The sequence below is a fragment of the Crinia signifera genome, chromosome 3, assembly GCF_055691185.1.
Source record: "Crinia signifera chromosome 3, ASM5569118v1, whole genome shotgun sequence".
Lineage (NCBI taxonomy): Eukaryota > Metazoa > Chordata > Amphibia > Anura > Myobatrachidae > Crinia > Crinia signifera.
In genome coordinates, this window is record NC_139219.1 from 101276670 (window position 1) to 101301351 (window position 24682).

Below are 24682 nucleotides of genomic sequence, written 5' to 3' on the forward strand. Positions count from 1 at the left end.
TATGAACGACGGCGTTGAGTTGATTTGATATAGTGTGGCGAGCCCGAAGCGTGGCGAGCACAGCGAGCCCGGCGAGGGGACGCGGAATACATGTGAAGTAATGCGCTTACGCTCGCCACGCTTTGGGCTCGGTGGCTCGCTGCGCTCGCCACACTATATAAAATCAACTCCCTGCCGACGTGGATAGTGGGGATATGAAAAGGTCGGAGGACGCGTACCGCCGCCGCTCGCCACGCTTTGGGTTGGCGTTAACAATGGGGGGGGGGGGGGGGGGGGGCATTTGACAGTCATTACTCATCTGGGTGCTTGTACAATTAAAAATCGGGTCCAATCGCGTTGCATCACATTTTTGGTTGTACAATGACATAAGATTAAAGAATCGGGCGCCCAGATAATACACAAGTACCAAAGTTTGTGGTCCCTATAGCAGAAATTCCCTATAACTAGATGAAACATGCTTTACGTAGAAAACTTATTTTTACTATACTGTAGATGCATTTGTCCTATACCTGCGCAAGTCATTAAAAATCTATCTCCTGTGATTATTCCAACCTTAACTAAAATCTGCAATCTCTCTCTTACTACTGGTACTTTTCCTTCTTTGCTCAAACATGCAGTGATAACTCCTATTCTAAAAAAACAGAATTCTGACCCTAACTCTCTCTCTAACTATCGTCCTATATCTCAGCTCCCATGCCTCTCCAAGCTACTGGAGAGACTTGTCTACTCTCGCCTCACAAACTTTCTTAACTCTAACACCCTATTAGACCCACTTCAGTCAGGTTTTCGCTCTCAACACTCCACTGAGACAGCACTGACTAAAGTGGTGAATGATCTGGTAACGGCTAAGTCTAAAGGCCATTACTCACTACTTATTCTTCTTTCTGCTGCATTTGACACCGTTGATCACTCTCTTCTCTTACAAACACTACACTCCCTAGGTCTTAATGATACAGCCCTTTCCTGGTTCACATCTTACCTATCTGATCGCTCTTTCAGTGTTCGCTTCTCTAACTCTACTTCCTCTTCATTACCTCTATCAGTCGGAGTTCCGCAAGGTTCAGTCTTAGGTCCTCTGCTCTTCTCAATCTATACCTCCTCTCTTGGCAAACTAATCAGCTCTTTCGGATTTCAGTATCACTTGTATGCTGATGATACTCAAATCTATCTATCAACCCCAGAGTTGTCACCAGTGGTTTTGGGTCGAGTTTCTGATTGTCTCTCTGCCATCTCATCTTGGATGTCTTGTCGCCAACTCAAACTCAATATTTCCAAAACGGAATTACTTATATTCCCGCCAACTAAGAACAGTTACCATCCTGACCTCTCCATCGCTGTTGACAACTCGATAATCTACCCTACCCCACAAGCTCGTTGCTTAGGGGTCATCCTCGACTCCGAACTGTCCTTTCTTCCCCACATTCAATCTGTCTCCAAATCATGTTACATGCATCTAAAAAACATATCCAAAATACGACCCTATCTCACACAAGACACTACCAAATCTCTTATCCATGCACTCATTCTATCCTGCATTGATTATTGCAATAGTCTCCTAACTGGTCTTCCCAAGAACAGACTCTCACCACTGCAATCAATTTTAAATGCTGCTGCTAGGCTGATCTTCCTTGCAAGACGCTCATCGTCTGCTGATCCGCTCTGCCAGTCCCTCCATTGGTTGCCTGTATATTACCGTATTCAATATAAAACACTTCTACTTGCTTATAAAGCTATTAACCATACTGCACCAGCATATATCTCTGCACTTATCACAAAATATCTCCCATCTCGACCACTACGCTCTACACAAGATCTGCGTCTCTCTTCTGCACGGATCACTAGCTCCCATTCATTATTACAGGACTTTTATCGGGCTGCTCCCATCCTATGGAATGCCCTTCCACGCACATTAAGACTCTCCACCAGTCTCCAAACTTTCAAGCGTTCCCTGAAAACTCACCTCTTCAGGCAAGCCTATCATATTTAAGTTCTACATGCATAACCCTCCGAGGCACTTATGTATTATATAGCTTCCTTCTGGACTTGTAACTGCTATGCTATTACTGGTGCCTGTCCTTATGTTTCCCCCCTATTTCCCTATAGATTGTAAGCTTGCAGCAGGGCCCTCCTACCTCCAAGTCTGTCTGTTGTTACCCAGTTTGTCTTATCACTGTCTACTATTGTAAAGCGCAACGGAATCTGCTGCGCTATATAAGAAACTGTAAATAAATAAATAAATAAATTTATCTTTCTAAAGCTGGGCACACACACTGGAGCCAGATCAGCACACGCTTTGGGCTCGCCACGCTTTGGGCTCGGTGGCTCGCTGCGCTCGCCATACTATATAAAATCAACTCCCTGCCGACGTGGATAGTGGGGATATGAAAAGGTCGGAGGACGCGTACCGCCGCCGCTCGCCACGCTTTGGGTTGGCGTTAACAATGGGGGGGCATTTGACATAGTCATTACTCATCTGGGTGCTTGTACAATTAAAAATCGGGTCCAATCGCGTTGCATCACATTTTTGGTTGTACAATGACATAAGATTAAAAAATCGGGCGCCCAGATAATACACAAGTACCAAAGTTTGTGGTCCCTATAGCAGAAATTCCCTATAACTAGATGAAACATGCTTTACGTAGAAAACTTATTTTTACTATACTGTAGATGCATTTGTCTTTCTAAAGCTGGGCACACACACTGGAGCCAGATCAGCACAATATGTAATTTGAAGCCAAATTGGAACAACATATTGACCAGATCGTGTAGTGTGTATGCCAAATTTGCAAGTACCTGCGGCTGCTTAAATTAAGACATCATCAGTTTGAATGTGCTGCACACATCTGAAAATAATGCTAGCGACCATGGAATGTGCAATGAAGGAAGAAGTGATATGTCACTTTGACCTTTATTAATGTGTTCCCAGGTTCCAATATGTCAGCCTATCAGGCTAACATATTGGGGGAAATTTACTAAAGGAAATTTGTAAAAAATAGGTGTGTTTGTATCCAGAAAAACAATTATTTTTGACATTTACTATCCAGAAAATAGGGCAATTCGTATTCGTATTGATAGCACATCAATACGAATACAAATTGCCGTATTTTCGGTATAGTAAATGTAAAAAATAAGTGTATTTCTGGATACAAATACACCTATTTTTTTTTTTACAAATTTCCTTTAGTAAATTTCCCCCATTGTCTCCAGTGTGTACCTGTCACAGGTGGTGGATAACATGGTAATGTGTGGTGCACAGGAATGGATGATTGACCAGAAGATGTAAATTTAAAATGAGCAGGTTTAATGAAATAACTCATATATAAATTACATGACTTTGAATCAAATACTTCAAATAATTCTTTGATAAGCAGTCACAAATCATAAATAATAAGTCTTTGCAATAACCTTGGGAAGAACTGAGAAACAAGTATTTGCATAAATATGGGAATTGGTGTTTGAAGATAGATTGGACAATTCAATGATTGGATGATTGGACAATTGGATGATTGAAGATTAGATGATTGGATGATTGAACGATTGGATGAGTGAAGATTAGATGATTGGATGATTGGATGTTTGAAGATTGGACGATTGGATGATTGAAGATTGGAGATGGAATCCAGATCAGGAGGTAGAACCGGAGGGTACCGTGATGGTCCAGTGGCTCCCTGGGAATGGAGGTGGATCAATGGACCGGATACCAGGAAGAGACTGAGTAGAGGTCAGAGGCCAGCAGGGACTACTGACTGGCAGGACACAGTGAGCAGAGGCACTAGCAGGAGTCAGGACCTGGCCAATCACTGTTTTGCCCTTTTCCAAGATGGTGGCACCGGCCTCCCAGCACCTTCCAACACACAGTCAGACTGCCACGCCTCCAACAAGCCTTTCAGAGCCAGCATCCTGAGCCGCCATGACCTGCTGCCGCCAGCCCGACGAGGACTCCACCGGACACATGCCTGTCGGTGGCAGACACGAACAGGTGAGTACACACGGTGGAGTTGGACAGAACCCCCTCCTTTCTGGGTGGCCTCTGGACACCTACGTCTTTTAAGTGGATTTCTGCAAAAGAATAGTTTAACAAGTTTTGGAGCATGTAGATCAGTCTCCTCTACGAAGGAGTTCTCTTCATGACCATAACCTGACCATTCAACCAAGAACTGTCGACGAGCATTGTGATAAAGACAGTCCAGAATTCTCTTGACCTCGAATTCAGTGTCTCTTTCTGTATTGATGATTGGAGGTTTAGGTACCCGTCTCTGATACATATTTAGCCTCAACGGTTTCAACAGAGAAATATGAAAAGAATTTCAGATTTTCATTGAGGATGGGAGTCTCAAGCAATAAGCCACAGGATTGATGACCTGAATTATCGGATATGGTCCTATTAAACGTGGGGCCAACTTCATTGATGGAAGTCGTAGCTGTAGGTTCTGAGTTGACAACCAGACTAAGGGGTTTATTCTAGTTAATTCTTTCTGACAAAATCCTCTTAGATGGACAAAACCATGTGCACTGCAGGGGGGCAGATGTAACATGTGCAGAGAGAATTAGATTTGGGTGAGTTATTTTGTTTCTGTGCAGGGAAAATACTGACTGTATGATTTTACACTGCAATATAGATCTCACTTTGAAGAAAAACCCCACTCAAATCTAATTCTCTCTGCACAAGTTACATCTGCCCCACCTGCAGTGCACATGGTTTTGTCCATCTAAAAAGGATTTTGTCAGAAAGAATGAACTAGAATAACCCCTTAAGTCCCCTACCTTTAGATTAGGAACTGCCCTTCTCCTCCTATCAGCAAATCTTTTGTAATGAACAGAGGCTTTAAGAAGAGACTTGTGGACCTGGGACCAGATTTGGGGAAAATGGTGCAAGGAAGAGGTTACTGCCGGAATCTCAGCTGTTGGTAAACTCCTGATTTCTGGAGCTCTGGGATGTTTGCCAAAGACGGTAAAAAATTGAGTTGTTCCTGAAGAGGAGTGATAGGAAATGTTATGAGCAAACTCTGCCCAGGGTATTAAGTCGAACCAGTCGTCTTGTAAAGAAGCTACAAAAAGACGGATGAAGGCTTCCAGATCTTGGTTGACATGCTCAGTTTGACCGTTGGTTTGAGGATGGTAAGCAGTAGAAAACATGAGTTTCACCTGAACAGCAGAACATAATGATTTCCAGAATCTGGCGACAAATTGTACTCCTCTATTGGAAGCAATCTCCTTGGGGAGACCGTGGAGCTTGAAGATGGTATTGATGAAGAGTTGCACAAAAACTGGTGCTGATGGGAGAGTTTTTAGAGGGTAGAAATGGACCATTTTCGAAAACCTATCAACCACCACCCAAATAACAGAATGTCCCTTTGAAGGAGGCAATTCAGATATAAAGTCAATGGACAAAAGGGTCCAGGGTTCCGTGGGCACTGGAAGAGGCAAGAGAGCTCCGGCTAGAGAAATATGAGGAGTTTTATGCTGTGCACATTTGATACAGGAAGAGTCAAAGTTGGTTACGTCGGTTCGAATGGTAGGCCACCAATAAGACCATAGTAGAAACTCCAGAGTCTTCCGAATTCCAAGATGAACAGTGAAATGAGAAGAATGAGCCCGTCAGCAAACTTTTACAAAGATCAGGTGGAACAAATTGGCTGGAGGTGGTCTAGGATGAGTGCTAACTTGTGCAAAAACCACTGGGTTGAGAATGTGTTGAGAAGAGGACTGCTCGTCACTGGCGGTATCAAAGGACCGAGATAGTGCATTTGCCCTCACATTCTGAGGACCTGGACGGTACTTTATGTGAAAGTGAAAGCACTCGAAGAACATCGCACACCGAGCTTGTCGAGAAGTGAGGCACTGGACATTATGAAAGAAGGAGATATTCTTTTGATCCGAATAGACAGTGATCTAATGTCGAGCTCCCTCAAGCAGATACCGCCACTCCTCGAAGGCTAGTTTGACTGCCAACAGCTCTTGCTCACCTATTGGACAGTTCTTCTCGGCGGGTAGCAGTTTCTTGGAGAAGTATGCACAGGGATGCAGTTCTTGGTCTTCTCCTTTCTGTGACAAGATGGCTCCAACTCCTACGGAGGATGCGTCAACCTCCAGGAAAAAGGATTATCTACCTCTGGCTGTTGAAGAATGGGAGCGGTCACAAAGGCTTGTTTCAATAGCTGGAAGGCATTGATGGCTTCAGGGGACCAATGACTTGGATCTGCCCCCTTTCGGGTGAGGGCTGTGAGTGGCGCCGCTATGGTAGAGATGTTTCGAATGAAGCAGCGGAAGTAGTTGGAGAACCCCAGGAATCTCTGTATCCCTTTAAGGGTTTTGGGTGCTGTCCAGTCTAGAATGGCTTTTACATTCAGGGGATCTATTTCTAACCCAGTGCTGGACAGAATGTGGAATGGAATGGAGGAAACCTCAAAGACACATTTTTCCAATTTGCAGAACAGTTAATTCTGACGAAGACGCTGTAGAACTTCCTTTACTGTCTTTCTATGATGATGAATGTTGTAAGAAAAAATGAGAATATCGTCCAGATAAACAACCTCGGAAGTGTATAACAAGTCTCTGAAGATATCATTAACAAACTGTTGGAAGACAGCGGGAGCATTACATAGGCGGAATGGCATTACCAAATATTCATAGTGTCCATCATGGGTATTGAAGGCTGTCTTCCACTCATTCCCCTGACGAATGCGAATCAGATTATAGACGCCTCGTAGATTGAATTTTGTGAAGACTGTGGCCCCCTTGACTTTGACGAACAGTTCGGTGATGAGAGGAAAATGATGCCAGTTTTTGATTGTAATGTTATTATGACCACGATACTCTATACATGGTCTGAGGGACCCATCCTTCTTCTTAACAAAGAAGAACCCTGCACCAGCAGGTGATGTAAAAGGCCTGATGAAACCTTTCTGCAGATTTTCTCAAATGTAGTTGGACATAGCCTCGGTCTCTGGAAGAGACAGGGGATATATGCAACCTCTGGGCGGAGTCTTCACGGGTATTACCTTGATGGGACAGTCCCACTGTCTGTGAGGAGGAAGAGCATCTGCACCTCCTTTGCTAAAGACGTCCGAGAAGGAGGCATATTGAGGAGGCAAAGAAGGAGATGAAGAAGGAGGTTCCAGTGAACGAACCTGCTGCAAGGGTAATGTACAACACAAACAAGAAGAAAAACAGTCATTACTCCATGCCTTGATCTCCATAGTAGGCCAATCAATACAAGGGTTGTGTTTAGATAACCAAGGCATTCCGAGGACAATATCATGAGCGGTTCAAGGAATTACAAGGAGTTCTAATGATTCACAATGTAACGCCCCTATCCAGAGTTCTAGGGGGTGAGTCTGGAAAAAAATCTGTCCATTAAGAATTCGGCTGCCGTCAACTGCCGTGAGGTTGAATGGTTGATCCAGGGACTGTACAGGAAGAGATAACCGAGAAGTAATTTTAGAGGAGATGAAGTTCCCAGCTGCTCCGGAATCCAACAAGGCTTTAAGTTTGATTTTCTTTAACAAGAAAGTAACAAGATTGACGAGGATAGTGGAATCACCGGCTGTGGAGGATGAGAGTAAAACTCCTAGACTAAACTCCTCCGTGGAGACTAGGAGAGATCATTTCCCGGACGGCGGGTATAGGTTGAAAGCATATGGGAAGAAGAACCACAGTACATACATAACTTCTTCTTTTTTTTTCAGTGAGCTTTCTCCTCATTTGACAATCAAAAGAAGTTAACTTGCATAGGCTCTTCAGGAGGCAGGGCTGGAGAGGAATTTGGCCTGTGTGTGGTGTCAGGACTTGAGGAAGACCAAAACCTGTGACGGTCCAAACGAGTCCTCTCCAACTGGCGCTCTTGTAAATGAAGATCTACTTTATTACATAAGGAGATTAAATCAGCCAGACTGGCGGGCATATCACGGGTGGTAAGTTCATATTTTTTTGTATTTTATTGCTTTCACAAATACAACACAAACATTAAAACACTTACTTTCACATACATTACATACATTACATACATTACATACATTACACTCAGTATTAACAATATAAATATTCCTATACCGTTGTTCTATTAAATCGCACTTATCTTCTTTCTAAATATAATATCTTATATATCTATTCCAATGGCGCCTCATTTAAACAGTATAAAATTCTCAATTTTCCTTTCTTATTAACACCAAAGTAGGCAGCTATTTTCATATCCTATCTCAAAACGGATCTTTTCCCTTTATAGTCAACTCTTCATTATACCAAGTTGTTGCTGCAATTGCCTTCTTCAGCAAATTTTTTGTATATGGGGGTAACGTTTTAACATATGGGAGCCTAATATCAAAGAATTTTTTGATCTTTTTCTCTTTTTTTTTTTTTGTTATTATTCTTTTCTATCCAGTCCATTTGGAATAGATATTCTATTCTAGGAATTAATAACGATAGTGTTAATGTGTCTCTCAGTATCCACTGAGAGAGAATCGTTTTCCTTGTAGCTGTGGCAATTTTAGCTATAAATATCCGTTGTCCATGGGACAGTTTAGTTTGTCTATAGTCTAATATCCCATATTGCCCATTCTGGCCTAAGGGGTATTTTAATATCATATACCCTTTGCACGTATTGAGCTACTGTATCCTAGAAATTCTTTACCACCCCACATACAGTGTAACAAATTTGCATCTGACGTTGAGCATTTAAAACAGTTAGCATCTGTAGATATACCCATTTGGTATCTCCTTTAAGGGGTATAATATACTCTATGCAGCAATTTGTATTGCATTTCCATGTAAGATGACTCAACCAAGTTTTTATTTATACGCATGAATGCCGCAAGCACAGATTGGTTAGTCAAATCCGGCAGATCTTCTTTCCATCTTGCCAACCCCGTTTTTATATTGTCTGCTTGGATTTGCCTCTTAATCTGTGCGTACAGCACTGACGTAGTACATTTTTTTTCTTTGGCTTTTCCTGTTAATATTTCCAAACCTTCTGTAATATCTTTCTTTACTGGTTTTACCCCCTCATCATTCAAGTAACTTCTCATCTGCTGATATTGAAAACTATTAATGTCCAAATCCTCATACCTCTCCTTTAACCCTTCAAGTGATAATATTGAGGCATCTTTTACTTCTACAATATCTATTATTGATCTTATACCTGCATTTCTCCATTTCTGAACTATTTTCTTATTTTGTATCAAAGGTTCTTGAGATAATATATTAAAAATATGGCGAGGAGAATACTGATTTTCATGGGGACATTCCTTGTCTAGACCGAGTCATTTTCCAAGCCTTACAGGTAGTTGCTAAAAGAGGATTATTTATTATATCCATTGGAAGCTTTGCAGGTTTCATATGCAAGAGGCTATTTAATGGAATGTCTAGACAGAACGCTTGTTCTATCAGAACATTAGCGTAGTTATCAGTATTGTTTATCCAGTTGATTGCATATCTATAATTTGCTGCAAGGGCATAACTATGTATGCATGGTAGATTTATACCTCCTAAACTAGCCTTTTGACTTAATTTGGCCATTGATATCCGGGGGGTTTTCCCTGCCCATATAAAGGTACTGATCGCCCTATTTAATATTTTTAAATCTACTTTCTTGAGGAGGAATGGCAAAGTTTGGACATAATACAATAAACGTGGGAATGCCATCATTTTAATCAGATTACATCTTCCAATGAACGATAATGGAAGACATCTCCATGATTTAAAGTCTCTCAAAATTCGTTCTATGATAGGTTGGAAATTATTATAATAGATATCTTGTATTTTTTTTGATAAACTAATTCCCAAATAAATCAATGATGAGGGTTCCCATGTAAAAGGGAATTCTTCTACCCATTCCTGTTTTGCTTTGTTATGAAGTGCTAGAGCCTTAGTCTTTGTTTTGTTTATCTTAAACCCAGACACCTGTTCAAACTCCTGTAGTGCTTGCATAATACCTGGAATTTCTATATGTGGATTTGAACAATATAGTAATAGGTCATCAGCGTAGGCTGATACCTTTAATGTTGTTTGACCAATCTGAATTCCTTTCCATGTGTTATCCAAGTGGAAACATCTTATCAGGGAGTCTATCCCTAAATCAAACAACAAAGCGGATAGTGGGCATCCTTGCCTAGTGCCACGAAAGAGGGTAAATTCTGGGGTATTCACTCCATTACCGGTTATAGTTGCTGTGGGTGATGCATACATTTTTTGGAAAAAGGTAATAAAACCGACCCCTAAGTTTTGAGAATGAAATACTCTAAGAAGATGAGCCCAGGACACCCGGTCAAATGCTTTATCAGCATCACAACTTATTATTATGGATCTCCCCTCTGGGTTAGATTCCGCTTGGATTATAGCTGCAATAGCTTGACAGATATTATGGACTGACGATTTGCCACGTACTGTATAAGCCCAAGTTGGGAAGGGTGTAACAATTTAGGGAGTACCCTCTGCAATCGTTCTGCCATAATAGCCATCAATATTTTGAATTCTTGGTTCAATAAAGATATCGGTCGATATGAAGATATATGGGTAGGGTCTTTACCTGTTTAGGCAGTACTATAATCCTCGCTTTATTAAATTCCTTATATGGGGTCTTACCCTCTAATATAGAAATAAATAGAGTCTGCAGATGTGGTATCAAGTGTGGTGTCAGCATTTTATAATACTCCGCACTCAGCCCATCTGGGCCGGGGGCTTTGCCACCTGGTTAGTTTACCAATACGTTCCCTGATTTCTATTTCTGATATGGGTCTCGATAATTCCATATTTTCCGCATCTGACAACTGAGGGGCATTAGCTTTTATTAATAAAATTCATCCCTAGAGAAGGATTATCTTCTGGCGCTTCGTATAGCTGTGAATAATATTTTAAAAAGGAGCTAGCGATCTCATTTGTTGAATTCACTTGTGATCCAGCCACTAATTTAGAAATACTGTATATGTTATTGGTTGTTTGCTCCTTATCAAGGAAGCTAACAGCCTTCCTGCTTTGTTCCCTTCCCTAAAATATCATTTTTTTGACAGTCTATACTGATTTGCGCCTTCTCTGTGCAAACCGCATCATATAATGCTTTTATGTCCAAATATTCTTTACGAGATACAGGGGTGTTTATAACCAACATAGAGGAATAAGCTTTTGAGACTTCTCTGCTGAGTTCCTCCAACTTTCTACTAAGCTGCTTACATTTAGATGCCACATATGCAATAATGTACCCTTGTAGGACTGGCTTTGATGTAGCCCAAAATAAGTTGATATCCTCTATGTGTACCTCACACCCTGAGGAAGGACGGTGACGTCAGAAACGCGTTGGTGTACAGGGACGCTGGACACAGGAGAGGCCGATATCCACCCTACCATCAGGCACAGATTGTTCCGACTCATTCCGGGTGAGGAGGAATAATAGAGTGTTATTGGTCTATACCTGTGAATAGCTCCCATTTTTTACTACATTTTATTGTATTTTTTATCCACTTGGAAATTAAAACGTGTTTTGGAGAAAATCCGATTATCGTGTATATTTGGTCCAAAGAAAGGAGTGAGCGACTAAAAGAACACGCTACGTGAACATAGGGACCTATATACAGGTCAGTTTGGTTCCTTATGCCATTGATGTGCCTTGCTGGTTGATTCTGGAGTCTATTTGAAGAACATACTTTGTCCAAAGATACCTTTATGTGAATATAGGGACCATTTCCCAGGTCAGTCGTTGAAATTATTTGTGACGTGTGGATTGGTGATTAAAGGAATTTTGGACAAAGAAAACGCTATGTGTACATAGGGACCCACACTCAGGTCAGTGTGGTCCAACTAGTGAAATCCATTGGGATTCCAGTAGGACTTGTGGAGACTAAAGAGGAAATCTACACACAAGTCATTGTTTATAATCAGCGCCGGTTATTGTTCTTTTGTATTTGTGACTACGTGTGTTAGGGAGTGGTGCTCCTTGAACGAATAACCAGGCAGCGATTATAGGGAGCGCTGTGAGGCCGAAAAAGACCCGTTGTTCGATATTGTTGTCTTCCGTATAATTTAAGAACTGACGTTCCAGATATACCTTGAAATCCAATGATTCCGTCAAGTATGTAGGGACTCTCCAATTCCTTGCATAAGATCAAGGAGTTAATAATGCAAGGGTGAACCATATGGGGGCATGGTCCGTGACCACAATGTTTTCAATTTTAGAATATATCACTCTACTCAAAAGGATATTTGAGATTAACCAGAAATCAATCCTGGATGAGGAACCATGTGGATTGGAATAGAATGTAAATTCCCTATCAACAGGGTGTTGGAATCTCCATGGATCAGTGAGGTGTAGGGAGTCCATTATTAAGGATAATGCCGGTGGAGGGGCTTTGTTTCTAATATTATCAGATTTATCCAAACTTTGGTTGATAGTGGTATTAAAATCTCCTCCCATTATTATATATCCTTCCGCCCATTCCTGTAATTGTACATATATGTCGGTAAAGAATGCCGTGTTGGGGCCTGTAGGGGCATATACTGTAACTGTCGTGTATAACTCTCCTTCTAGTTCTATTTTTAAAAATAAGAATCTCCCCTCTGGATCTCTTAATAGATCTATAATTTTGTAGTGTAGTGACGTATTAACAATAACCAAGACCCCTCTCCGCTTAGCGGTGTATGATGCTGGTATAATATCTACAATAGCTATATCAGGCTTATACCTTCTCAACTGCTGAAGTATCTTCTTCTTTTTTAGGGGGTTATTAAGACCTTCTACATTCCATGACAAGAATTTGATGATCTCTCGTATACCTATATGAACTATCTCCTATAACCATAACTTTCTATGTATTAAGATCTAACGCTAACAATGCATTCATACCGTCCCCACATTACAGTCTTGTAACTTGACATCTCCCCCTCTTCTCCCCTTTGTATCCATCCCCAGTGCCCTAGTTCGTAGCACTGTTCCCACAAATACATTAACATCCGGGACGCTGGATACCTCAAAGTATCCCAAATATCAATTCCCTTTGTATTTTGTTTTTTAATATTTGCCATGACTATTCTACTTAGCAAGTATATGATATAATAACATTTCCTAGTGCTCCTATATTCCCTTTGTTCAAAACTAATCAAATTCCCACAAAGTGAGACAATATTAACAATCCTTCTGATGTTTATCCTTATATGTGCATTAGGGATCCGCGCCCTCTCACAAACCATAAAAATAGTGTCCTCTATATTTCCACAATTAAAACTTGACATCTTACAATCTCTTGTGTTTACATGACCCAAATATGTGCTCTTTATAAGTTTATGTACATTAATAATTATACTATCGACCCTCTCCTTACTTCGAATGCTAGAAGGCCTTTCCCCCTCCAGACGTCATCACAATGTTTCATTAAACCCCTATATAGTGAATTACATGAAAATTTAGATAAACATTTGTACCTGCCTATTACGAAATAGTGCATTTTCCTGAATTCAAAAAATTGAAAATTCCATCTTCTTACATCAATAAGTGCTTGGAATAGGTGAAAAAAACTAATATCCCTGTCAAACCAACCAATCATGTAAATAGTTTATAGCAGTTTTTTTTAGGCAATGCTATACTTGCGTGTCCATCTTATAGTCAATTCCCATGTCCCGAATTCTCTTTCCGTCCATTCATTATTGTTGTCACAAAGGCATGGGCCGAGGGTACAGTATAAAAAACATGGTGTTTTCCCCCATGGTAGATCCTCAGCTTTGCCAGGTACATCAATGCAAAAGGAATCCCTGCGTTGCATTGTGAGCTGCATATGGGTGTGAATTCCTTCCTCCTCATTGCCACTTGGTGTGAAAAGTCTTGGAAGAGCAAAAGTTTTTCTCCTTTGAACTCTAGAACTTGATTTTTCCTGAATGCGTCCATAAGTTTAATTTTATCCGTATAGTTTAGCATTTTAAAAATCACTGGTCGCGGTCTACGTCGATCTGGTTGCTGTTCTGGACCGATACAATGCACTCCTTCTACTTACATAGGGCCATTTATTGGTGAACACTGTAATTCTTTAGGCAGCCATTCTGAAACGATCTCCATCAATTCTTACTTTTCATGGTTTCTGGTAGGCCAATTAAGCGAATATTATTTCTGCGGCATCTGTTTTCTATTTCTTCTAATTTTTCTTGTACCGCTATTAAGGATGACACTTGGGCTGCTATAGTTATCTTTGCTTCATCCAGTTCTTCTTCTATAGCTAAAGTTCTCCTCTCTGCTTCCTCAAACCATGAATTATACTCTCTGAGTTGGGTTGACACGGATTCAATAGCTTCTCCTAACCCTGCCAGTTTATTATCCAATAAAGGAGCTAAAATGGCTGATATTTCTTGTGCCTTAAGACTTGGGGAAAGACTTTGTCTTGAGGATTCATTTGAATCTCTCAACAAGCTCTCCTCTAACAAGGATGCAGAGGGACTAGTGGCAGGCTGCCCTTTGTTCTTACTGTCTTTTGGCCGTGTCGCCACATTCCCTTTTCCTCCTTTTTGTGATTTCCCCATATATTTGTCCATAGCGAGTTTAGAGATATTATTTTAGTGCTTGTATAGGGGAGTATGAATGTCCCCCAGCTTGTCCCCATTATTATCCTCGTCAGGAGCTTTCTTTTACACTTTAGGGTAGAGTCTCTGCCCAGATCTTCTATTCCTCACTGCTGCTTATAGTGCACCAGCACCTTTCCAGTGCTCTATTAGCCAACAAGGCTCCCAGGTGCACAGTAACTGACACTCACTGGCACTTTTAGAAGGGAGTCAAAGGGAGGAGGAGGGCGGCCGCTCTCCCCCACACAGCCAGAGATTTCACAGTCCTCTCTCCCCCTTCACTCGCCGGCAGCTCCCACTGGCTCAGCATGAGGATGCCAGCAGCTCCCTCACTGCGGCTCTCCAGTCGGCGTATCAATCAATAGCGCCAAGCGCCACCTCATCTCCGCTCCCGGCGCCGTGTCAGCTTGCCACTCTTCCTCCGTTCCCTCTGGCATCTAAGACCCGCTAACACACACCCGGACTCCCAGTAAGGTAACCAGGCATGGGAGATCTTACTGCCGGTGGGAGATGGTGCATCCCGCCGATGATGTGGGCGGTTTAGTTCCGAGGTATTCAGGCTCCAAGATCCCTGTTTTAAAGGGGGTTACTTCCTGGCTCGTGGCTGGGGAATAGCTCATTAGCCAGGCCGGTTCAGACTGGAGCAGGGAGCTTGCTGAGAATGCAGCCGTTCGTTAGGTCCGCCCACCGGAAACTCTGAAAGTTCATCTTTGAGATGACTGGAAATACCATTCCAGAAGGCAGCTATGAGAGCTTCCTCATTCCAACTCAATTCAGAGGCCAGGGTTTGGAATTATTGTATTATTATTGTACAATGTATTGACCCACCGGTCGACTATCCTGTCGAATTCTCAGAATCTCTGTTGCTGCAGAAGACACCCTGCCAGGTTCATCAAAGTTTCTTCTGAAGGTAGAGAGGAAGGCAGGATAGTCAGAGAGTAGTGGACCTCTCCCAAAGTGGCAAAACCCAATCCAGGGCTGGACCCGTGAGTAAAGACACAATGTAGGCCACTTGAGCTTTAGGAGTAGGGAAATGGGATGGCTGAAGAGTAAAGAGTACATCACACTGAGTTAGGAACCTCCAGCAGGCTTTGGACGACCCGTCATATTCATTTGGAGTGGGTAACTGCAAATGATTTGGTGTAGTAGAGATTGAGGCCGAGTTGGAAACTGTAGAAGTTGTAGATGATGAAGTAGCAGTAGTAGTAGGAGCCGTGCGAGGCAATGCGAGAGTCTGTAAGTACTGAGCCATTTGCCATTGTGATGCCTCAAGCTGCTCCAGACGATTCAGAACACTTTACAGGACTTCTGGGGGTATTCCCTGATTCCCACTGAATTCCATCTGGTCAGTGCAAACTGTCACAGGTGGTGGATTAGATGGTATTGTGTGGTGCACAGGAATGGATGATTGACCAGAAGATGTATGTTTAAAACGAGCAGGTTTAATGAAAGAATTCATATATAAATGACATAATCTTAAATAAAATACTTCAAATAATTATTTGATAAGCAGTCACAAATCATACATAATAAGTCTTTGCAATAACCTTGGAAAGAACTGAGAAACAAGTATTTGCATAAATATGGGAATTGGTGTTTGAAGATAGTTTTGACGATTGAATGATTGGATGATTGAATGATTGAAGATTGAATGATTAGAAGATTTGATGATTGAAGATTATATGATTGGATGATTGAACGATTGGATGATTGGATGATTGGACAATTGGATGACTGAAGATTGGAGATTGAATCCGAATCAGGAGGTAGAACTGGAGGGTACCGTGATGGTCCAGTGGCTCCCTGGGAATGGAGGTGGATCAATGTGCCGGATACCAGGAAGAGGCTGAGAAGAGGTCAGAGGCCAGCAAGGACTACTGACTGGCAGGACACAGTGAGCAGAGGCACTAGCAGGAGTCAGGATCTTCCCAGAGCTGTGTACTGCCCAAGAGACTCTTTGCACTGACTGATGCACTGATAGCCTAGGCAGATCCCCTTTATGGCAAGGGGGTTGCTGCCATTGGCTACCTGGACAGAGGAGGAGGGAAAGACCCAGACCTGGCCAATCACTGTTTTGTTCCTTTCCTAAATGGTGGCGCCAGCCTCCCAGCATCTACTAACACACAGTCAGACTGCCACGCCTCCAACAAGCATTTCAAAGACAGCATCCTGAGCTGCCATGACCTGCTGCCGCCAGCCCAACCGAGGACTCCACCGGACACATGCCAGCCAGCAGCGGACACGGACGGGTGAGTACTGTGCCTGCCGTGTCACCGCATGGGGGCGTGTGACAGTACCCAGCTTTAGTGTCTGATTCAGAGGTGGTTTCTAATCAGCAGTAGCAGCTGCGACCATTATGGCTAATGCTGCAGCTAAGCTATTAGGCTGTCTATCGAGATGCCCACCAGCTGCAGGTCTAATCTGACATGGTGGGCACAAAGGGGCTGTAATGAGAAGATATCTATTGCACCTTTTGTTCTTCTAAGAAACTCTATGGTTGTTTAAAATGTATATCGGAATTTGGCCGACAGGGTCAAAGGAAAAAGTCCCTGAAACTCCCTTGGTCCACCCTCCCAGGAATGCTAGCAATTCTCAAGTGTTGTGACCAGAGGGACATAAGAAAAACATTGGGTTCTCTAAATCCTATCTTTGTCTTGTGTAGTATAAAAGACTAGGTGATTCATTGTGCCCTACGGGTGCTCTTCACACCATTGTAATGGGATCCGCCCCTGTGAAGGTCTTTATTGTATAAAATAAGTTGTAATGAAGTTGAGCTTGAAGAGAATATATGTTAGTAGAGAGGTGAAGGGTAAGGTGCAAGAGTGTGATGGGTGGTGGAAGGTGCTTGATGGTAGGGTGTGTGTGGGTTGCGGGTATATATGGGCTGGGTGAGTAGCAGGTAGTGTTGCTTTCGTGGGTGAGGGTGGGGGTGCAAGGTGGGATAGGCAAGTTAAGGTGTGGGTGGGAGAAGGATAGGTGTGTGTGTACTGTGGGTGGGGGGTGGTCGGGTGCACATGCAGCAGTGCAGATACTGCAAGTTGCAGGTGGGGTGTTGTTGCAGGTTGGGGTATGTTAGGTGGGTGAGGGTCAGGTGCAAGGGAGGGATGGTTGGTGTAAGGTGCTTGGGGTTGGGGTGGGTGAGTGAGGGGTGCAGGGACCCACGGGGTGGGCGAGTTGCAGCTGGTGGTAGGATGGGTGGGGTAAGGTGTTTTGTGGTTGGATTTGTGGTGGACATATGGGTGCATGTGTACTGCGGGTGGGGGATTGTCAGGTTTACATGCAGCAGTGTCATGCAGGCTGCCCTGCCCCCTAACATTCCCCTAGTGCTTAACCTTAAGGTCCCCATACACTTATGTGGCTTCTCCATACGGTAACTCCCCATCTGCCTTGCTCCTTGATTACCGCCCTCCAAAACTCCCCCTCCCTTTTGCTCCTTCAGTACCCACTTCTAGCACTTTCTCTGTCCCTGCTCCTTCATTACCCCTCTTTAGCACTTCCCCTACCCCTGCTGATTTAGTACCCTCCTTCAGCACTTCCCCTCCTCCTGCTACCTTCAGTACCCTCCTTCAGCACTTCCTCTCCTCCTGCTGCCTTCAGTACCCTCCCCCAGCATTTCCACCTCCACCTGGTCTTTCAGTACCCTCCTCCAGCACTTCCCCACTGCTCCTTTAGTACCCACCTTAAGCACTTCCCCTCCCCCTGCCCATTCAGTACCCCCCCTCTAGAACCTCCCCACCCCCTGCTCCTTCAGTACCCCCTTCTGCACTTCCCCACGTCCTTCTTCTTCAGTATTCCCCTCCATTTCATTCTTCATTACCCCCCTCAAGCACCCCCTGCTCTTCAGTATCCCCTCCAGCACTCCCCCTTCAGTGTTCTCCTCCACCTAGCAATTTGACTATCCCCCCCCAAAGAACGCCCCACGGTGGCAGTAGCAGCAGCAAAATTACCTTTACTTTACTGTCATGTGAATTGGTGATATATATAAGTGACTCTCACTCCTATTTACTTCCTTCTTCCCTGCAGTGGCACACACTGTCACTGCTCTTCCAGAGATCACATAAGTTGAGCTGAAGGAGGCAGAGCTGCCCGGCTGCTCCAATAGTATGGCCATGAGAGCGTCCGGGAGCATCCGCAGTAGATGCACACTGACAACCTCCTGCAGCCAGCAATACACAGTATATGCAGGGGACAGCTGCGAGTGGCCCTTTTACCAATAAAAGTGTACCAGGCCGGGTGGCAAGTGGCCATTGGACGGACAGCAGTCATGGGCGGTGTGCCAGCGCCATACGTAAACAGCTGTTGGGACTGCAGCGGCTCCTCCCACATCTAAAGACGGCAGCATGTGAGGTGAGTGACTACATATAGGCACGCCCCTTATCGGAGCAAGGGCACGCCTCCAGCAGCGATATCAGTGGATGTTGGTAATTATGTGTTCCCATGTAAATAGTAGTTGTGTGTCGGGATGTGTGCACATGATGGGTGACTATTTTGGTGCCCTGCGGCAGCTATAGTGTGTGTGATGAGTCTGTGACAGTGTGTATGACTCCACCCAGCATTATACACACACTCACAGACTGACAGTCCTGGACAAATAAATAAGAGTAATGTAAGGTAGTAACCATTGCAATACATGACAGCTATTAATTGTGTGAATCACACTTACCAGTATAAATGCCCATAAGAATGTAACGTAGGTTGTCTGATACACCAGATGGCAGTACAGTAAAGTTGCTAGATCCAACAGAAGGAGATGGACATGTATTTGCCCCGCAGTAAGAGTAACTAGCATTGTCAGATACCACTGCAATGGAAAATAAAAAGTTGTTATACTATTTGCTACAAACATAATGTGATTACCTTGCAGTCTGATTCTGATTTGGGAATAAACAAGACAATAACTGGGTAATACCATGTTACCCTAGGTTATGGAATACACTATCAATGCTGCCTAGATCAAAAGTTATGGGATCGATTACTCTGAGTCGAAGGCTTTTAGTTAGACACCTAAAGGTAGTCAACGAGGTCTAAATCGACAGTGTTGGGAATTAGATGCAAGTGGGAGATTGAAGGAGACAAGGTTAACAGTCACCACATCATTAGGTTTTTTTTGTGCCGAATATCACAGGGGCTCCCTGCATTAGCCATGCTTCAAGATATGCTCAGCACACTATTATAATCTACAGTAGCTCTATGTCCACTTGGATAGTAAAGTACGAACCAAGTTGGTTTCCACCAAAATAAATGAAAAAACTGGTGGTGACCTCATCTCCGTTGATCTCCCGCTTGCGTCTAACTCCCATCACTGTCGCTCTAGACCCTGTCGACTATATTTAGGTGTCTAACGAGATGCCTTCGACCAAGAGTGGACTAAGCAGTGCAGAAAAAAAAACATTTTTTAAACAAACTAATGAGAAGTATTGAAAAAAGGTATCAGGTGCTCGATGCACTACAGTAGTAAAGGGGCCTACACACAGGGCGACACTGCTGAGTGATCTGAGCAATGTAGATGTGTCAGCGCTGTGTGTGCTTGATAATGGCTATCCCTTCTGGGTCGGGACTCGGTAAGGCAGTGCGTACCACTTCACTAGTCTGGCATAAATTATGGTGCCCATACACTTATGTGATGTGACATTGCAATGCGATGTCCCATCACATCTGTGGTGCCCAGTGTGTTTTTTTTCAGTACCCAATGTCGCATGCCATCTGCGTTGCCACATCGGGTGCTGGAAGAGGGCTGGCAGAGCAGGATTGGAATGCTGGTGGCGGTGGAGTGGGGACTGGAGCAGTGTAGCGTAGCACTGTGAAAGAGCGCTGGGGGCGGCGGGTCTCAGCAGCGGTGGCAGAATTTAAAAAAACAATTTAAAACCCTGGGTAGTCCTCTGATTGGCTGAGAGAGAGAGAGAGATTCCTCCACAACTGTCCCTATAAACTATTGCACATTTAATATATGGGTTATGATTTGAATTCTGGAATAGTTTAGGTCTCTCCCTCTTAAACGATGACTGTCTAGCAGGAGAGTTAGCACCATTTTCATATCTACAATCATATTATTATATACCTAAGCAGCATTTTTATAAGTATTTACAGCTTTGCCATTGGTTAAGCAGTCATTTATCTGGACAACCCAGTAAAGTCCCTTTCCCCAAGGAATTAACTATAGACTAAATGCTGGCCCAATTTAAATGGTTGACAGATTTGGCCAGGGCCCTCACAGTAGAGGAATGGGACTCGTGTTTTAAAATATCATACCTCTGCCATACCTCTAGTGTCTGTCGGAGGAGCGCAGCGCATGCCCAGTGCTACCTGGAAGTGTGGATTCCGGTATGGCTGGCACGCTGTTTGAAAGGAACCCCCTCAAGGCAATGAGCATTTACCACCTCCCAAAAGTGGCAACGAACATTTGAGACCCCTTAGCAATGAGCAAGTAAGAACCCTTGGCAAAAAGCAAGTATGACCCCCTTGGCAATGAGCAAGTAAGACCCCTTGGCCAAGAGCAAATAAGTCCCCTTGGCAACAAGCAAGTAAGTCCCCTTGGTAACAAGCATGCAAACCCCCCTTGCCCCTGATAAAAGCATATACAGTAAATCCCCCTGGCTACTAGCATGTAACCCTCCATAACAACAAGCATGTAATTTCCCTTAGCAATGAGCATATAATGGCATGACAATGAGAATGTAAATCTCCCTGGGCAACGAGCATGTAATTCTTCATGGCAGCGATAATGAAACTCCTTGCAAGAAGCATGTATCCCCTGGCATTGAGGATTATACCTCTGACAACGAGCATTCAGGTATGTGGAACTTATGTGGCCTAATATGTAATAGTCATTGTGGTGTATGTGATAATGTGTAATGGGCATTACGGTGTGCAGCATTATGTGTAATGGGCATTACGGTGTGCAGCATTATGTGTAATGGGATTTACGGTGTGCAGCATTATGTGTAATGGCCATTAAGGTTTGCGGCATTATGTGTAATAGGTATAACGATGTGTGGCATTATGTGTAATGGGCATTACGGTGTATGGCATTATGTTTAATGGGCATTATGGTGTGTGGAATTATGTGTAATGGGCATTACGGTGTGCGGCATTATGTTTAAGGGGCATTATAGTGTGTGGCATTATGTGTAATGGGCATTACAGTTTAATGGGCATTAGGGTGTGTGACATTATGTTAATTTGGCATTACGGTGTCTGGCATTATGTTTAATGGGCATTATGGTGTTTTGCATTATGTTTAATGGGCATTACAGTGTGGAATTATGTTTAATGGGCATTATGGTGTGTTGCATTATGTGTAATGGGCATTATGGTGTGTGGCATTATGTCTAAGGGGCATTATAGTGTGTGGCATTATGTGTAATGAGCATTACAGTTTAATGGGCATTAGGGTGTGTGACATTATGTTAAATTGGCATTTCGGTGTCTGGCATTATGTTTAATGGGCATTATGGTGTTTGGCATTATGTTTAATGGGCATGACGGTGTGTGGAATTATGTTTAATGGGCATTATGGTGTGTGGCATTATGTGTAATGGGCATTACGGTGTGTGGCATTATGTTTAATGGGCATTATGGTGTGTGACATTATGTTTAATGGGCATTACGGTGTGTGACATTATGTTAAATTGGCATTAACATATGTAGACATATAGTTTAAAATTTGCTTCCCATAGTATAAATGGTAAAACACGATCTTTTCTAAACATATTTTGCATCTGTGTGTTCTGTCTCCGGTTCTTGTCTAAAGTATGCAACTTGTAACAGCTGAAAGTTTTGGAACAAATACATATTTAATGGTCACATTGGGCCTTATTCTAGTTCACTCTTTCTTACAAAATCCTTCTTAGATGGACAAAACCATGTGCACTGCAGGGGAGCAGATGTAAAATTGGGAGAACAGGATATAACAGGACTGCACAGCTTGACTTCTAAACCTATGACGAAGCCTGTGGACAAAGGGCATTCTACTGTACCAATCAAGGAGTAGCGAAATCTGACCTCCTGGCCAATGGAGAACTTTACTGTCCCCTTTTGTTCGGACACTATATAATGATGAATCCAGCATAAAGTCTCCCCTTCTACTATCTTCAATCTTGGACTGTACTCCGGATAGAATACAGGATACTCGGATCCGCTTTGCGCCCGCGTGTTGAGAGATGGTAACTGTTCAATGTCTTGCATTTATATTTGTACTGTGGCTGATTGTATTTATATCTGTTTTTCCCCTTTGTAAGTAGATACTGTATTGTTTTTTATTGTACTGTGATCTGTATATCCTGTTACTTGTATATATATATATTTCTGTAACCCCCTGCTGTCCGCTAGGGACTCAAATATATGGTTAAGGACTTTATACCCTTATTCCGGAATTTATACCGAGTCTTGACTATTATTCGCAATAAGCGGAAAAGTTTAAAGGAAATTACACCGTGTTTTTTTTTCTTACAATTAAGTACTAAGTACCGCGAAAGGATCCCGCCATCAGGGGGTCGGTTCAGTGTGTTTGATACACGGATAAGGTTCGCTACGTGGTGCTACAATTTAGGTCGCACATAGCTAGGAATAAAAGGTTGTAAGTTTACGGACAAAGTACGTAAACTGCGCACTTCACTTATTATCCATCGGTTTGATATTAATTAGGTTTTGACATGGGCATTATGTTTGATGCTCATTATGGTGTATGGCATTATGTTTAATGGGTATTACAATGTGTGGCATTATGTTTAATGGGCATTACATTTAATTTTCATTATGAAGTGTGGAATTATGTTAAATGGGCATTAAAGTGTCTGGCATTATGTTTAATGGGCATTATGGTGTATGGCATTATGATTAAGGGGCATTATAGTGTAAATTTTTGCAGCGTACAGGGTTTGCAAATACTTGCTATATTTTATATTTACCCTACCAGGAAGTATTGGCAGAGATTGAATACACCCCCCCCCCCCCCCCCCCCTCATATGAGACAGCTATGGAGAGGACAGTAAGGGATATATGCTGGATGGGCTAGTAGAAAAGCTATGGGCCACGTTCCATTTGTTCCCCAGGCTGAAAGTTGCCAGTCTGCCCCTGCTCCTCCCCCTAGCCTCTCCTACATAGTTACCTACCCTCCTGCATTCTGCAAGAGACTTCCTGAATTAACAGAAATCTCCCTCTCTCCCTCATTAGTCTAGCAATCTCCCTCATTTCACCTAGCCCACATTACACTGTTACATTTTTTGGGAAAAAGGAATGAGAAATAAATACATTTAAATGGAATCATCACCACCATTTCCCAGCACTTTAGCAAGTATAGTATCTCTTACTAACTGCTTTGGGGATCATCTACATTTGGTTATATGTCATTTTAAAAGATTCCTCTCAGATGTAGCAGTACACACCCACACTTCTAGGTGCCACATTCACAATCTCTCCATTTATGGAACTAGAAACGCCCTTTGGGTGGAGCATGACACTCCCCCTCAATGTAGTGCTTTGCAAAAATCTATTACGAATTATAATCTCCCTGAAACTAGTTTTCAAAAGTAGGCAAATATGTTCTACTCCGTACTCCCAGCGGGCCCGGGTTATAAATCTTCCCCACCAGCTGCTCTCCACGGTAGCTCTCCATCACTCCCCCATCACGGCCAGACTCATGCATGCGCTGTCTGGATTTTATGGTGGGGCTTGGGTATTGCGGGGGATTGGGAGGGCTCTGCAAAGCACTGGGGGACTGATGACTAAAACAGGAGTCTCTCGCAGAATGCAGAAGTGTTGGTAAGCATGACACACAAACTCACAGGCTCAGATAGAACACCTACTCACAGCAGCTGGAGTTCCAGAAACCTGATACTTTCTATGTGAGTAGTGGCCACCCCCATTAATCCAGCCCTCTGTCTATTACTTTGTTACATGCTTACCCTTATCATGATTTTGTTCCAGCACAAGTGATGAGATGAGATTTCCCCATATCCCCGATGTCTGATATATTAAATAGAATACTCCAAAGTACTGGTTCAGAACATCCATTTTATTCTTGTCTGTCAGCTCTGCATACCTACTTCCATGGGTAGTCAGATAGGTACTGTTTGCAGCCCAAAGCAATCCACCTCCAAATCCCAGAATGGCAGAGGTGATTATCATACTGTACCTTAAAAGATAGAAAGAAAAA

The 24682-nt window shown here is 43.0% G+C and overlaps 1 protein-coding gene across 3 annotated transcripts in view; it reads right to left on the reverse strand.

Annotated features, from left to right (window-relative positions):
- The window catches only part of LOC146063690 (protein unc-93 homolog A-like), a 93895-nt gene that overhangs the window by 31095 nt on the left and 38118 nt on the right, over positions 1–24682 (reverse strand). For 2 of the 3 annotated variants that reach the window (XM_083176298.1, XM_083176300.1), the window contains 2 exons: positions 24432–24661; positions 19193–19330 (listed from right to left, as the gene is read on the reverse strand). In XM_083176298.1, the coding sequence (XP_083032424.1) occupies positions 19193–19330; positions 24432–24661 (368 nt within the window). The remainder of the gene's footprint in view (positions 1–19192; positions 19331–24431; positions 24662–24682) is intronic. The other variant, XM_083176299.1, reaches the window with a different exon arrangement.